General features: G+C 45.4%; 1 protein-coding gene across 2 annotated transcripts; it reads left to right on the top strand.

Annotated features, from left to right (window-relative positions):
- The first annotated feature begins 16 nt into the window (after window positions 1-16).
- On the top strand, window positions 17-16,513 carry ARFGAP2 (ADP ribosylation factor GTPase activating protein 2). 2 transcript variants are annotated; one of them, XM_053386523.1, is made up of 17 exons: window positions 17-165; window positions 570-688; window positions 4,127-4,199; window positions 4,513-4,644; window positions 4,736-4,816; window positions 6,140-6,242; window positions 7,095-7,151; window positions 8,422-8,466; window positions 9,172-9,224; window positions 10,267-10,403; window positions 10,699-10,830; window positions 11,542-11,670; window positions 11,760-11,891; window positions 12,982-13,108; window positions 13,210-13,300; window positions 13,549-13,667; window positions 14,546-16,513. In XM_053386523.1, the coding sequence occupies exons 1-17, from the start codon at window positions 94-96 to the stop codon at window positions 14,564-14,566; spliced, it is 1,623 nt and encodes a 540-aa protein (XP_053242498.1). In that variant the 5' UTR covers window positions 17-93; the 3' UTR covers window positions 14,567-16,513. The 2 variants fall into 2 exon arrangements, with proteins under 2 accessions (XP_053242498.1, XP_053242508.1); XM_053386533.1 differs by lacking the exon at window positions 8,422-8,466 and having other exon boundaries at window positions 22-165.
- The last annotated feature ends 110 nt before the right edge of the window (window positions 16,514-16,623 follow it).

A 16,623-nucleotide genomic window follows, 5' to 3' on the forward strand; every position in this document is an offset into this window, starting at 1 on the left:
GGAGGCGACCCGTCGGAGGGAAACACCCCGCGCGCGGATTGGTCCCCGCGGCGACCTGTTGCCGGCCGCGGTGGGTGCTGGGAAAAAGAAAACATGGCGGCCGGGCCCAGCAAGGCGGAGATTCAGACCCTTTTCAAGCGGCTTCGGTCTGCGCCGCCCAACAAGGTACCGAGCGCGGGGAGTTGAGGCAGGAGGCTCTGGAGTGTCTCTTTGGCCGCTGTTCCCGATGGCAGACGCCCGCCGGCCCAGCGTCTCCCCTCCCCACCGTCCCCTTCCGGTTCGGTTCTGCCACCGCCGCAGTGCCCCGTCCACCTGCGGCAGGGCTGGGGCCGTCAGGTTTGAGACCTTGAAGGAGGACGGCACCTGCGTCCCCTCAAAGCACAGCGGCCCGTTTCATCCCCGCAGTCCCCTCGTTTCAAGCTACAGGGTGGGGAAAGACTCGTCATAGTTAGAGTCACTGGCGCCAGACCAGACATACTGGCTCCCTATAAGGAAGCTGGCCTGCTGTCCTTCCTTTCCCGGTGGCTCCCTGTTGGTCTTCCTCCTAGCTTCTCTTCTGTTTCTTGTAGTCCTGCTTTGACTGCGGTGCGAAGAACCCGAGCTGGGCCAGCATCACCTATGGAGTGTTTCTCTGCATTGACTGCTCTGGGGTTCACCGGTCGCTGGGTGTGCACCTCAGCTTTATCCGGTGAGTACTAGGGTTTTGTTTGTTTTTGGAGGGGTGGGAGGTAAGATGAGGAACGTGAGAGATACAGGATCCCTGCTTTAGTCGTACGGGGACCAACGATCAACGTGGCTCATTGTGTGCAACTCCAGTGTCTTGTGTAATTGTGGTACTTAGGCTTACTCCTAAAATGGCTCTTGTGCAGTAAAACGTGTTTGATTAGGTAATCTTTGAGGATCCTAAGATTAGCCTAATCCCCTTTCTCTCACTTGTTCATTGTACTGCTGTTTGAAAACAGGCAGGATATTTATATAGTTCATTATACAGATTGGTACTCACCATGAAGTTGTTGCAATAAGTGCCACACATTTAACATCTGGAAGGAAAAGTTGCTATTACTGGGTACCCTTGAGTACCCCCAGAAAAAAGCACTGTAATATATTTGTGGTGAAGTTTGTTCTTGATGACTTAGAGATGGCTACTTTTGTAACAAGAGACGACTACTTTCGTAGTTAGACAAGTATTGAATGAACTTCTTTATAATGTTCCGTTCATCTACAGATGTAATTATGATACTCAGAAAATGCACTGCTGATTGCTATGATCTTTAAAAATTATTTTGCACATGATGTGTGACTGCATACAAGTTTGCACTATTTAATTTATTTATATACTTCTGCAAATTGAGTGATAAGATTTGTGTGTTTCTTTCTGGTATTATTGTCATTTTATAGGTGGCATTAGTTAATATTTTGTGTTGTAGTGAGTGCATGCTTGTTTGTACCTATACAGCATTTGAAGGGAAATTCAAAAAGAGGGAATCATCATTTCAGGAAATGTTTCTGTTTGCCATGCAACAATCCTAGTGATTAGCTATGGAAGGAAGAGAGTTGCTACAGGCATTCCTTTGGTTAAAAACCTGTTTCCACACCAATGGAAGAAAACATTGGAGTTGGGGGCCGTGTTAGAATTCTGTAAAGCTTCCTCCTTCCTTGGCAATGTATAAAAATAACAACTGTTCACTGTAGTGCACTGAGACTGATTTCATACTTGAATTTTCCACCGCTTGACACTCCTCCACTGCTGTCTGTTGAAAGATTTTACATTTGAGGTGATGTGCAATGGTCATAAAAGCTGTCCATCTCTAACACTTGATCTCTGACTTTATTGCACATGTAAAGTATGTTATATAAAAACTGAGCAGTGAACATGCTTGAACAGACCCTTTAACGTGCTCTTTTTTTTTGCTGACTTCTAATACATTGAAGTATTTGTCTCATTTCAATACATTTGTGAAGCTTGAAAGCCCGCACTTACCCTTTACCTGACCTACTTCTGTGAGAGTATCAGATTACTCACACAGGCTAGCTAGCTAGCCCTAGTTCTTGTTCTTACAGTGTAAGCTCTTTGGCTCTTATAATAGTTCCTTACCTGAAATGCTCTCTCTTTGTCCTCGGTGAACAGAAGGAAAGTAGAATTCTGTGTTGGAGCAGGACCATGCAATTTTGGCAAAGCAAGAAGTACATAGCTTCTTCTGGCTGCTGTGTCATATGACAGAAGTGAGATATTTGATACATATTGATTTCTGAGTATCTCATGGCTGACAGTACCATACCAGGAGAAATGAAATTCATACATCTAGAGGAAACTTTCATTGGTTAGAAGAGTATCAGCTAGAATCATTTGTATTTCTGTATTTCTATTTTAGTAAATGAATGTACAAAGTATGGGTACAACAGCTTTCCCAAGCTCTGGAGTACATAATTCTCTCTGGTGGTTTTCATGGCCATTTCTTCCTGTATTTATGAGCCTATAGAAGTATGTACACAAATTAGATAAGGCTTTGAAGAACATGTCAAAGATGTTTCTGCAGAGCTGCTTGACAGCAGTGCTAAAGCCATCACATCTGTTTCAACAGTACAAACACTGTTGCTGCTGCTTTTAAAAATATTTTAAAATTGATTTTCAATAAAAAGAGCATGTAAACATATCCTGTCCTACAACAGACATCCCTCCCCCAATATTTTTTTTGGGGGGGAGGAAACATTATTTCAGAGAGTACAAACGCTTCTTTAAAGTATTGTTGACCAGCACATACTGAGATGAGTTTTGTATCTTTGAAATTAGCCATTTATTTATTTAGAAGCTTTCTATACCGTCCCTCCTTTCATTGGATCAGATTTCAGGGCACTGCTAATGTAATTCATAATACAATTTCAAACAACCAAAACACAAAAGAACAAATAAAAGCTCAAAACATGTTGAGACATATATACTTTTAAAAATACCTAGTTGAATAAAAGTGTCTGAATCTGGCATCTAAAAGCTTGTAAAGTTGGCCTCAGGCATTCCTCCTTGGGAGATGGTATTCCATAGCCAGGGTACCACCACTGAAAAAACCCTCCTTTATTGTTTCATGGTGCACTCCTGATAAAGAAGTCAGAGCAGGGCCTCAACAGAAGATCCTAAGAGAAGCAAGCTGTCTTCCTTTGTGTGTGCTTGTTTTTCCCTAATCCAAAAAATTGTCCACTTGGTATTTTTGTGTGTTTCTTGGAAAAAAAGATAAATGCATGCTAGCTGGATACATCTGAAGAGGCTTTTTGCTCGTGTGCTCAAAACTCGTGTGCTTGCCAACACTTTTGCATCTGAATTATTGGGTACCCACTACCTTGTATTCAGTCTGAAATTATTCTGGTTAACAGGCCAGACTGAAGGAGTTCAAACAGCCAAATACAACTGGGTCAAAGCTCTGGTAACACATGAGCCACTGCCAGGGGTGTTCCTAGAGGCTGGCCAGGTTGGCCCCCACCAAGGACGCAGGGTCAGGGAGGCACAAAAATCACATCTCTCCATCTGGCTTGGAGTGGCTAGGAATCTGGGCGCCCTCACCAGAGGAATCCGGTTGCTGACATGGGCCATCTCAGCAACCCTGTGGTGCCCCCTTCCCAGTCAGAAGTGTGAGTGGAGTGCCTAGCAAGGCTTAGGGAACAAAGACAGGGAGCGGGTAAGAGTTGCAGGAGGAGGAAAAAGGAAGGGAGGAAGGAGGCAGAAGGGAAAGCAGGGAGTGGAGGGAGGGAGGTAGACAGATGGACCAATGGAGGAGGAGGAGGTGTGGAGCAGAGCAGATCTGACCCTGATGGCCACAAAGGGAGTCACTGGTGCAGTGCAAAAGGCAATGCAAAGCAGACTTTTTGAGTTTCTGGTCCTTGCTCTCTCCTGGCTATAGAGGCACTGGTACAACATCTCCTTGCCCAAGGGCACAAGGAAACCAAGGTACACCTCTGGCCACTGCCCTCACCCGGAAACTAATATGGAAGATATTTATTGGTTCAGGGGCACTAACAGTAGCTCATATATTCCCAGAGATCTGCTTCCATTGTGCATTGTGTTGTTCAAACCCTTCTGAGCCTGAACTGGTGAACTTTTCTGTGATAATGACTCCAGGTTTTGTTCTCTTGTCAGGTCCACAGAGCTTGATTTCAACTGGAGCTGGTTTCAGCTGAGGTGTATGCAAGTGGGTAGCAATGCCAATGCGGTAAGGAGCCATTTGAAGTTGATGATCTTTAGTTGCATGCCTGGACCTTTTTACCATGCTCCTCTTTGGTAGATGTCATAGTCAAGTGGTTGGTGTTTTCTTAATAAATATTTGTTTATCAAACTTGCTTATAAAATAAAAGAACATGGTGGCCTGTGTTCCTGAAACTCCTGCTTCCAAGAGAAAGCCGAATTCATGCAGGTCTATGTCTGGAATCGGGCCCTTTAGCTGCAGGAGGTCACCCGTTTGTTTCATTTGCTCTTCATTTTTCTAATCCTGGACTTCAACTAAATTTCCTCTCCACCCCTGCCAGACTGCCTTTTTCCGCCAGTATGGTTGCACCACCACAGATGCCAGTGCCAAGTATAATAGCCGCGCAGCCCAGATGTACCGGGAGAAGATCCGGCAGCTGGCAACTGCTGCGATGGCCAAGTATGGGAATGATGTAAGTGCAGATGAGCCTCTTTGCTGTTGGGAAGGATCAGGGACCATGGTGCTTGCTACTGAATACGACAAACTATTTTCTCCTTTTCCAGCTCCTGATTGATGGGCTGAGTGGAACTCCAGGCCACTCCCCAGAAAAGAGTGATGCCGATTTCTTCTTGGAACATACACAGGTGTGTTGAGCCAACTTGGATTGCCCCTTTCCATCAGAAACCTTCATTGATGGGGGAACTACAGGTCATGAATGTATTTGATCCAAAACTCTGTAACCTACATAGGTCAAGTTGGAGGGGCCGTGCTGCTCAGTGGTTTGGACCTGCCATATTCACTACGTTTGCCTCCTTGAGGTGGTTGTTTACATTCATACATGCAAACTGGCCTGGTTTGCATGTCACAGTAATCAATGTTTGGCTTGGATTGTGGTGAAGATCTTTCCTCCTTGACCACCACCTGTAACCATAGGAAAATTTTTGGCTACAGATCATAGTTAAGGAAGAGAGACATTAACCATAGTCCCAGGTTCGAATGACAAGCAGAGCCAAAACCCTAGCTGAGGTGCTGTGCTGACCTAAAAAGCCTGAGGAGGAGCAAAGTAGCTGCAACCTCCTCCTTGTGAGCCAGTGTGTTCAGGCTAAGCCATGAACTGACTTGGTGTGACAGGGCCACGGAGTCAGATCAGTGGTCTGTTTGGCTCAGCCTTCTTTGATTTGAGTGTTGGCTGTTCTCCAGTCAGAGGTGGTCTTCCTAGCCCTGCCACCCACAACCCTCCAACTGGAGATGGACCCTGGGATTCCTGTTCGTGCAGAGCCTGTGTTCTTCTACTGAGATACAGGCCCTTCCCTTCTTCTTCTTTTTTCTTTTTTGTCTTGTTCACAAAGGATAATCAGAGCTCTTTCCTTAGGATCCCCCCACCCTGACCTTGCTCAGGGGCAGTATACTTCCAGATACTGGATCCTGGGTTCAAAGAGATGATAGCTTTTAGTTTCTGCACTGCTTCTGAGCTTCCTAGAAATGGAGTTTTGAACTAGATGAACTCTTAGTTTTGTTCAACAAGATGATTCATAGCTTATGTCTTTCCTGTCTAGAATACCTTCTCTCTCATACAAGGGCAAGACTGGGAGATTTCCACTTTGACTCTAAACTGGAAGTTTCATTGATATCAGGGTACCATCTACTTAAGCATGCTTAGGATTGTAGAGCTGGTCTCAAGGGATTGGATTTCCTTCTCCAAAACTGTTTCTTGCCACGGAGGAGATTATATCTAAAGATACGGGACAGCATGGCCTGAGTCTTAAATCGGCTTGGCTCCAGATTTCCCCACAAGAAGCCACCTTGAGGGCATACATTGTAATACTTGAGAACACTGTTAATGCTTACTGGGTGTTATGCGTTTGAAATGCATATCCTGTTAACCAAGGGTTTCTGAGTTTGATCTATTTGTACTGTCCGATCCAAATTGTTGCATCTTCCTGAGGGCCAGTTCGTTTTCTTTTAAGGATTGTAATACCTGGGATGTGGTTGAAACAGGCCAGAGCACAGTAGAGCCTTCGCTAGAATTGGAGAGAACAGCAAAGTCTACTGAGAATAATGAAGTTCAACGTGAGTATCGCTATTTAGCTCCTTTGCCCCTTTTGAATCTTCCTAGCCTGGCTGGAAAGACACTTGATCTTGCTTGTTCTCAGGATGGATGATGAGCAGAGGATCTGTGCAGTGTAACACGAATCAATATAGAGGATTGAAGAATTGCTTCATTGTTGCATGCATGTTGTGGCATCTCTCCACAACGTTTGGCAGCCATACCCATGTTCTCTTGAAGTGGACATTTTATTTGTCTCTTGGAAAAGGGTGTTTACGTTGCGTGACTTAAGTTAAGGAGTCCTGCATTTCCTATAGGGCAGGAGTGGGGAACCTCTGTCTTTCAGAAGTTGATGGACTACAGTTCCCATCAACCCACATCAGTAATGACATTGCTTGGAGCTGATGGGAGCTGGAGTTCAACAATATATAGAAGGCCATGGGTTCCACACCCCTTCTATATAGATTTAAAAGTATCAGGTGTGTGGAAGCAGTTCTGTTGCTTGGAATATTCTTGACCAGGCATGGGCAAACTCGGCCCTCCAGATGTTTTGGGACTACAGTTCCCATCATCCCTGACCACTGGTCCTGTTAGCTAGGGATGATGAGAGCTGTAGTCCCAAAACATCTGGAGGGCCGAGTTTGGAGATGCGTATTCTTGACGGTCAGTGAGACTCTGGTGGTTTCTACTAGCTGTCCAGTAATTTCCTGCAGGGATTTTTCTGGATAGTAAGCAGTGGTCCTGGAACATCAACGTTTTGTGGGATGAGAAAAAATCATTTTAATTGTCCAAGATACTGGACACAAGACATGCATCTTCTTTGCTCTACCTTAGTTGCCATTTTAAAAAATAAGTGTGTGTGCTCTTGCCCATAGAGCCTGACCAGGGTCCATCTATCGACCTGCTGAGCACTTCTCCTAAAGGGTCTCTTGGTAAGTGTAAGCTCCCTTGTTTCCTATTATGTTAAACATAATGTCTCAGTGGATCGACATTTAATTTGAGTAGATGGTCTGCATTAACAACAGAGTTTATTTCAGATGCTGAATCAGGTAAGGGAGGCCAGTGCTTCTGACTCTGGAGGAGGAATTGGATCACTTCTAAGTTTGGCTTTTGAAAATTAGAACTATAGAGTTGGAATATACCTAAAGATCATCTAGTCCAACTGGCTGGTGGAGGAAATCAGTGATTAATCATAAAATTAGAGTATTCACCCTGCAATGAAGGAATCTCAATACGTGGTCCCTCATCCAATGCCAGATGGGTGATCCAACATCTGCTTAGAGATTCCTAACAAAAGAGAGTCTTTCACTTCCACACAAGTATGTTCACCTGTCAGCTGCTTGTTCCATCAGAAAGCTCTTCATAATTTTTAGTCACAATCCCTTTCTTGTAATTTTAATTTGTTGGTTTGGACCCTATCCTCCAGAGCATCAAAAAACAAATCTGCTCCATCAGTATAATGGCCTTCAGATATAAAGATGACCATTCATCCTTGCACAGAATTAAGAAAAATATTTTATTCAATATTGGAGACTCTTCCCATATATGGTATCGGCATACCATATATTTTGCAATTTCTGGATGGCCTGTTCCTTCTGACTTTGAGATCCCAGTGTTTGTTTAGGTCAAAAGCAATAATTCACCAGGGGGACTGGGGTAGTATCGAGCGAATAAATGCAAATTAGAACTATTATTGACTTATTCGTCAAGAGGAACTAGCCATTTCTGAAGACTACGATCTGATTCTGATTTTAACAATCCAGTCTGCTAAACTGTGGTGTATTGGACCAGGAATATACATGCATATTTGCTCCTCCCCCATATCCATTCAACTTTGCATTCTAGCCACAGTTTCCCTTGATGTCAAAACAGGGAAACGGGCTCAAGAATATGAAACTAGAATCGGATTTGGTTTGGAGGAGGACCTTAAAGCACAGTTTCTTGATCAGATGTCACTATGAACTAGGTTGCCTTCATCAAAGCAGTGTGTGTGTGGAGAAGGACAGAGAGAGCTTGCATGCACAGGATCTGTGCCTGGTCCAATAAACCACAATGTCTGATTCCGGCGTATAGATGCTCCTATCCTGTGCCTGCAATTTTGCTTGGGCCTTCCTGTGGAGGATGTGTTTCGATCTGAGCCCAGACTATACCTAGGACGTACCATTTTAGTTTCCAACATGTACATGTCTTTTTCTTCCTCAGACGCATCCATGTGTCTGTCTCGGCAAGGGGCTGCTCCTGCCAGAGGTAACTGGCTAAGGGCCTGCACTGGCTACTTGTGGTGCCTTGCCTCTGCCTTCTCTTTCTGTGGTTCTGCCTTCAGGCCAGGGGTTGTCTGTCTGGTACATTCAAATGGTCATTTCAAGGAAGTTGATCTTCCTCACTAGTGAAGTTGAGGATCCATCCTGCTCTTTGCTATCTTTGCAGTCAGCCAAGTGGACACACGTGGCTCGTTTCAAGGAGGCACTTGCGTTGCTAACTGCTTTAGAATACTGAGCAGCCTCCCTAGAAAATGCAGCTTCAGTCCTGCAGCGGTGCTTTGTTGCCACTAGAGCTCTTCTCCAAGGCCAACCTGAGCTACCAGGCACCCTTTGGCTTCTCAAGCACCAGTTTTTTGTTGCAATATATGTAACATATTGGGAAATCAGTCTAGTTTTTCAAACCAGATTCTTTGAAGCACCACTTCTTGGGGTGATTTTATGCTGCTTTTTCAACTCAGGAAGGGGGACCACAAAGCGGCTAATCTGAAATTGCATGGTGTGGCCTGTCATACTGCCTTTGGATTTCTCTATGCTGCTGCCAGAGCTGTTGGGTGTATTAACTATGCATCTGGCACACTTGGCATAGCTTTCAATGTGCCACAAAAGCCTTAAATAACTGCTACTAGTGTTGGGACTAACAGCAGATTTCTTGCTGTCTTTCATGTCTGCTCATTATTTTTCCCTGTTGCAGAAATAAAACCTTCACTCATTGGAAAGAAGAAGCCAGGTGCTACTAAGAAAGGGGTATGTCTGCTGAGAGGGTTTTTGTCTAACTACACACATCTCTTTTTTCTGATAAAGATTTGCTCCCCAGTCCACATCTACCCAGAAAATGGCCTTGCCATTTGCCTTGAGTATCTAATAAGGATTTTCTCTAATCAGTTTTGCATTGTATGCTATTTGTGGGTATCAGTGCTTCCAGGGATCTGCCTGATTCTTGACTGGATTTGATTTCAGTGATTGTGCACACAACCAAATACTGTGCATATAGAGAAATATTCAGAATGAGCTTGAAAAAGCTGGGTGGGGGAGGCAGGGAGAGATCACATCATTGGTAAACTTATAAAATTTCAAACATCATATGAAGTACACCTGATGAGTAAATAGTGGAATTGCATACAGCAAAGGTTGCAAAATAGTGAGCAGCTGTTTTTCTCTGGTGGGGAACCTGCAGCCTGTAGACCAAATTTGGCCTGTAAGGCTATTTTCCCCAAACCGTGTCTCCCTGGCCCATACCATAGGATGAGATTTGTGGGGCAGTCAGAGATGTGGCAGGTTTGGCTGAACAACCCAAGTTTCTTACCGGGGGCAGGGGGTGGGGGGACCTGTATCATGAAGCCAATTTGATTCCTGCAGTGCAAGTGATCCCTTCCAGCTCTACAACTCTATGGTTCTTTGATCTCTGCAGAAAGCAGCTTGGCCAGCCTTGTGCTCAGCACTGGTAACTAAGCATAGGGATGGCAAAGCCCCTTGTGCTGCAGTTCCCAAGCCCTGTGTAAGCAACTTTTAACAGGTGGGTTGCACCAAGCAACTGTCACAGTTGCTCTGCAGGGATGGGGACAGATAAGGATCTGGCCTGCTGAGCACAAAAGAATTCCCACCCTTTAAATCTTCCCTTTCAGCATTTGGAGGGGCCTATCAAATTTGTCTTGAACTGGCCAGATTTGTTCACTGACTCTCTCTGCGCCCCTTGCATCGTTTGCAGTAATTGATCCTTTGGTTTTGCCATTTTAAAGGCTCACTGTGGCTTTTCTTGGAACCTTTATTCTGCTTCTGTTTCTTCCAGCTGGGGGCCAAAAAGGGTCTTGGAGCTCAAAAAGTGAGCAGCCAGAGTTTCACTGAAATTGAACGACAGGCCCAGGTGGCTGAAAAGATGAGGGAACAACAGGCTGCAGAGTGCAAGAAGCAAGCTGAGGAGTCCCTGTAAGTGAGGCACACTTGCAGCATCCTCAAGTTAGGATCTGTATATGTTTGCATGCAGAGTTATTGGTACAAGCTTCCTATCATAGGAAAACTTGTATTTGGCATGGAATGATGAAGCAATTGGCACATAACAAAGTCAGGACTAAATAAGTGTTGTCTTGCCCAGGCCTGAGCTTTTTTGAGTACATAAAGTCTGTCCTGCTTACCCATTTCCTCATTTCAGAATGATGAGATATGTGGGTAGTTTATATGTATTCTGGACTCACCTGCCAGTTGATTTTGTTGTCTCCCTCAGAGTTGCCTCAATGAGACTGGCATACCAGGAGTTGCAGATTGATCGGAAGAAGGAGGAGAAGAAACTCCAGAACCTGGAAGGAAAAAAGCGTGAACAAGCTGAGAGACTGGGCATGGGATTGGTGTCCAGGAGGTATTTGCTATACATGAAGAACAAGGAGAAGGTGCCGAATGGGTAGATTTTAGTGTAACATCTGCCCCAGGATCACTTGGGGGTTTAGTTGCTGCTGTCTCAATAGGCAGGAAGGTTGTGGTTCAAGAGTACATCATTGGTGAGCTGAGTTCCAGTCTACTCTATTTGGAGTGGCTTGTGAATCCTGAATATTAGCCTTGAATGTAATCTATATTTGCCCCAATCAAAAGATTGCTTCTTTCCAGTAGATCTTCAGCCTTGGGTGGCTCTTCTGCTTTTCCATCTTGTAGAATCTGATCTGAGGTATAATGAAATTTGTATCTTTAGAAAATGAGACACTGTCCTGGCTCCCTTATTGTTTATTTATTACCCACCCAGACTGTATACAGCATAAGTTTTAGCAATAAGAAACCCCTGCTTGCAGTCTTTTAAGTCTCACATCTGCTTTTGCCATGATCTCTACATTCTGGCTAGCTCAGAGCACAGCCTTAATGAAGTGATGTAGCAGCCTTTCTGAAAAGCCAGAAGGTCTGGTTAGTGACAGGATGGGAGGCTGCCTGCAGAATTTGATGAGTAACACCTTGAGTTCCTTTAAAGGGAGGCAGACTAGATTGACTTGGGCCTTATTTTTGAGCCAATGTAGTTCTAATGGTGAGAAGTAGGTGTTGGGCTCTGCCAGTAGGGTTTTATCTTGGTGCTTCTTCCTCCTAGTTCCATCTCGCACTCTGTCCTTTCCGAGATGCAAATGATAGAACAAGAAACACCAGTGACTGCAAAGTCCTCTCGGTCCCAGCTGGATCTGTTTGAAGACACTGGAAGTTTCACATCCGGACCACCCAAGTAAGACTGAGTGGTTGCAGTGCTATTCGCTCTTGCCCAGCTTTTCTTTATCTGGCCTGGATAAATCTCCTCTCATATTTTTTTCATAGGTACAAAGATAATCCCTTCTCATTAGGAGATGCTTTTGGCTCGCAGTGGGAAACAGACAACACCTGGGGGATTGACAAAGGGGAAGAGGAGACAGACATCACTATCTCCAGTATCCGGCCCATTGGTGAAAGGTAAAAGTGATGAGTGGAGTCCCATCTGGAAATGAGTTTCTTGAAGGAACTCGTCAGGGACATATATGACTGCTCTTTAACCAGCACCTAACAAAAAGGCCTCTTAGGCTTTCCCAAGGCATTTTCCCTCAAGCACTGTCCAAAAGACACCAGTTTCAAAATGGCACCGTATTGTGGTCTGATGGACTAAACTTCAGAGATGAGGGTTCAAATTTCCACTCAGCCATGAAGCTCCCTGGGTGACCTTGTTTCACAGCCTAACCTATCCCACAGGGTGGTTGTTGGGACAAAACAGGGAGCAAGAGAAACCTAATGTGACACCCGAAGCTCCCAGGAGGAAAGGGGGGGCATAAATGTAATAATAACAACAACAATTGCAATCAATATGACTGAATCTCAGAGCAATGCTTTGACTAAGCCACTGAGAAATGCTGGTTGCTTGAGTGATGGTCACTCTGTTGCTGATGAGAGTTGGGGGCTTTTGTCTTTGTTTAACTGAGGAAAATAGTGACCAGGTTTACACACTGCAGAAACCATAGTTTAGAAAAACGATTAACTAAATCTGCGGCTTAATGTGAACAAGCAATGTGCCTTAAGCGTGCTGCCAAAAGGTTCTCACTGCACTCCCTGCCTGCTCCTGCTGTTCTGTGGACAAAAGAGGCCAGAGTTTGGCTTCTTGTAGCTTCTGGGTCATGGCCTGAAATTTTTTTTCCTCCAAACCACAAGCAGTAACAAAGGTTTGTTCTTGGCTAGCTACTTGTGGTTTCTTCAGGGGAAACAAACCCAACTCTGCCTGGTTTTGACCGTGGCACATCAGGAACGGGAAGAGTGCTGTGGAAACTTTGGAACAGCCTGCAACATGACACACTGCTTATTCATTTAAAACTGGCTGGGTTTCAGCTATGGTTTAATGTGCGGTGTGAATCAATCCAGTGTATGACATAGCTCTTAGCTGAGGGGACTTAAGACATCCAACTAACTTGGAGTTGAACAGATGGAGTTCTGCTTTCTCGCCATGGCCGAATACCTGTGCGCTGGGTTGTGACTCTATGGATTGCTGTTACAGGGCTTTCCTTTCTCCTCCACTCAGACCCACCAACAGAAGAGAGACAGAGAGCAAGGTCTCAGTAGTAGAGTCTAGTGAAGCTCGACAGAAGTTTGCTGGGGCCAAAGCCATCTCGTCTGACATGTTCTTTGGGCGGGAAGCTGATGCTGAGGCAAGTGCGGGATGATTTCTCTGTCTTCAAGCTGTTGCCACCCATCACCTGGCAACCACCAGCTTCTGTTTCCTGCGTCTTATTTTGTTTTCTCTTTCCAGTATGAGGCCAGATCCCGACTCCAACAACTCTCTGGCAGCAATGCCATCAGCTCTGCTGATCTGTTTGGAGAGTCTGAGACAGGGAACTCGGGTATGTCGGGTTTTCTTCTGTCACCAAGGGGCTGGTGTGGCCCTTAACACCTATTACTCAGAAAGGGATGGGCTCAGCTGACGAGTGTCAAATCACGGAGCAGATTACATATCTGACTCAGGGTTACAGGATCTCATAGTGGATTTCCCAACCTAGGATCTCAGCCAGCAAGGCCTCTTCCATAAGATGAGCATCTTCCTCATACAGCAGAACTCTCTGATGGTGTTGTTTTCCTTCCATCTCTCTAGGTGGTGTTTCAATTGGAAATGTACTGCCTGCTGCTGATATTGCCCAGTTCAAGCAAGGGGTGAAGTCTGTTGCTGGCAAGATGGCTGTTCTAGCCAATGGTGTGATGAACTCCCTTCAGGTGAGGTAGCACACCTGTTGTGTAGTCATGGCAAGAGGCTTTAAGTGCCTCACACAGGGTTCAAACTCCGATAGTGAAGGTTACAATCCTGGAAGCCATGTGATGTCTGTGGCTTTTGTTTCATTCTCATTCATGTAGGGGTCAAAAAGTTTCCAACACTTCTAAAGCAGCTAGCTGGTCAGTCCACTAGAAGATAATAAATTACTGCACCATGTATGCTAAATTTAAATTCCCAGCTTTTGCAAAGCTACTTGGACTCAGGTAGATGATGCAAACATATGCAAAGTAACTGGTGTTTTTATACTTTGTAGTTCTGGAACAGAAGTTAAAACGGAAATCTTAATGCAGGCCTCATCCACACTTAACGCTGTGTGTGCAAACCTCAAGCTCACCTGCTTACACACTTGGGCTGTTCCCCTAATGCTCCTGTGCAAGGAGCTGCTTTTGTCAAATGATGGGATGACAGGAGCTACAGCCAGTTCTCCTTCTGATCTTTTCTGTTATTGGTGAGAGCAGCTCCTTGCTTACAGTGGAGATGTTGCATGATCTGAGATGGCAGCATGGAAATTCTTTGCCAGCAAAAGTAACCTTTTACATGGTTCATAAGCCTCTTATTCAGAGCTTAGTAGGATGGGCTTGTTTTTGTCATATCCGCTTGCGGGTTTCCCCATATCTGGTTGGCCGTTAGAGAACAGGATGCTGCACTAGATGGGCCATGGACCTGTTCCAGCCGGCACTTTTATGTCCTGATATTTGGCCTGAAGTTTTAACTGTTTTGGGGGGTTAGCTGCTGTATTCAGGTGCCGAGAAATATGGCATCATTTCTGTGGGCAATGTGCTAAGTTGCCTCTTTCTGTCCTCCCTCTCCCACCTCTTAGGATCGCTATGGCTCATATTGAGGATTCAGGAGAGACTTTGCAGCTTGTGGCCATCAGCGAAACACCAATTGCACCTTGAGTCCACCTGGAAGAATTGAACAGGATTGCTTTTTAGCCGAGCATGGCTAGGGGCTTCTTGAGAAGGAGAAATGGACATGCCTGGCACTTGCTCAAAAACTCTCTGGACATTATTTTCTATTTGAAATGACCCCAACCTTCAGCTAATGGAATATTGGCCCTTCCAGAGAATCCCCCCGCTGCTGCTGCGCACTGCACAAGGGTTGCCAATTGACCTCTGTGCTGCTGCTGTTTCCACTTCCCCCAGCCCCTGGCTGTTATTAGCAGGATATGTTTGGGGGGAGAAGGAAGCTGTGTCTGAAACTCTTCCAAGGGAAATGGCAGTAAACAGGGGAATAGTGGGGAATCCCCAGGGCCTAGACTGTCTTCTAGAACAGGGGTAAGTTTTGATTTTGGCACAAGGTCATTCTTGCTGGCCATGCCTTGAACCAATGTGATATAATTAGATCCCTTTTTGAGAGCAGCGACTTAAAAGCCTCCATCTGTAGCAAGCAGCAAAGGATCAAGGCATGCTTGGGTGGGCTTGTGCAAGATATTTGCAGTGCTACACAAATATGCTGGACAGCTGTGGAAACGTACATTTCTTACCCTGTCACACACACCCTGAACTGTGGGTTGATGCTGTTGAGCATCTTCAGTTGAGGAATGAAGAGGTTATTGGGCCTGCTGTTTCATATAACCTGTTGCCTCGTCTCCTTGGTGCCCTCTTGGTTTCCTTTCAGACCCTTATGGAAACTGCTAACAAAACGGGGCAGTGGCCGCTCAGTCCACCGGCTCTGGTGCTATTTGTGCAACCACTGCTGTTGCTGGCCTCCCTTCCCCGGCGAGATCTACCTGAATAGCATGGCCCCATCTGTGCTGCACGTGGGGAAAGGAAGTAGTTTCAAGGAAAGCGGCTTCCCCTTGTCGAAGCTTCACTGCTGCCCCTTTGCTCCTTCTAGCCCAGCATTCTGGGTTTCTTTCTTTCTTAAATGACTCCAGTTACAGTTCTGCTGGTGTAGATGAAGAACAGGAGCAAATGAAAGTGCTCTCTTCCATCCCACAATGCTGCTTTGATGTTCAGGACAGAAGGTATCCTGCCACAAAGCCCCCTCTTGCATCTGCATGCCTTTCCCCCCTGCCTTGGTTTATGTTCTTCTGTTGGAAGAAGGATCTCCTCATCAGACTGGGAAACTCAATCCACGTGAAGCGGTGCTTGCTGTTGTAACCATTTTACATTTACCTTGCATGATAGTTGCTGTTGCAGCTGTGGGTTCATCTGAAGACTTGCGTCGTGCCCATTGTACATTCTGTGAAGGTAGCAAGTCTGTCTAATCGCTCTTCACTGGGAAATCAACCACTAAGAGTACACTGGAATGATGACTTTGGTTTCAATAAGATGCTCTTGCTAGAGAGAGAGATGAGGTTTACCAGGGTAGCTTGAGGACCCACTTTATGATGGAGCAACATCTTGCCTATTTCCATATCTGCATATTCATTAGTGCAATTGACCTGCTTTCTCCTTGCACACTTCCCCAAGAAGGTAAATGGCTGCATGGGCTTACTGGAAATCTCTTCCCCACCCCGTTGGGTCTGCTCCACTTCTCATTTTTTGCTCCCTGGGTTCTGAAAATGCACTGATGTTTTAACTTCGATTATTGCAAATTTGTCTTAAAGTGCTCCTTTCCAAGGCCAGGAGTTTGCAGAGCTTTGGTTTGGCCTGGTGTGCTCTCGACTGGAAGAGGGTTCTCTTCTTGGGCTGTCTGTGTACTTTGAGTTAAAACGGTAGTATTAATGAGCTTTGTTGTGGCCAAGGTTGGGCCTCTGCTGTGTGTGGGGGTCCAAAGGGGAGTGATATGGATTCTCTCCCTCCCACCCCAAGTGAATAAAATCAAATACGTGTGTGTTCCATTTCTGTGACTTCCTTTTTTTAATTCAGATGTAGCTGATGGACCCCAGGGACACTGGGGCAGGCAGAGCTACTCCCTTTTCTATGCCATGGGCTAGGAAGGGAAGTTAGC

The sequence above is a fragment of the Podarcis raffonei genome, chromosome 1 (assembly GCF_027172205.1).
Source record: "Podarcis raffonei isolate rPodRaf1 chromosome 1, rPodRaf1.pri, whole genome shotgun sequence".
Lineage (NCBI taxonomy): Eukaryota > Metazoa > Chordata > Lepidosauria > Squamata > Lacertidae > Podarcis > Podarcis raffonei.

Coding starts and splice junctions, on each gene's coding strand:
- ARFGAP2 (XM_053386523.1), top strand. CDS start 94: ATGGCGGCCGGGCCCAGCAAGGCGGAGATTCAGACCCTTTTCAAGCGG. Junction 9,225..10,266: donor CAGGTGCTACTAAGAAAGGG/GTATGTCTGCTG, acceptor TGTTTCTTCCAG/CTGGGGGCCAAAAAGGGTCT. Junction 13,109..13,209: donor GGCGGGAAGCTGATGCTGAG/GCAAGTGCGGGA, acceptor TTCTCTTTCCAG/TATGAGGCCAGATCCCGACT.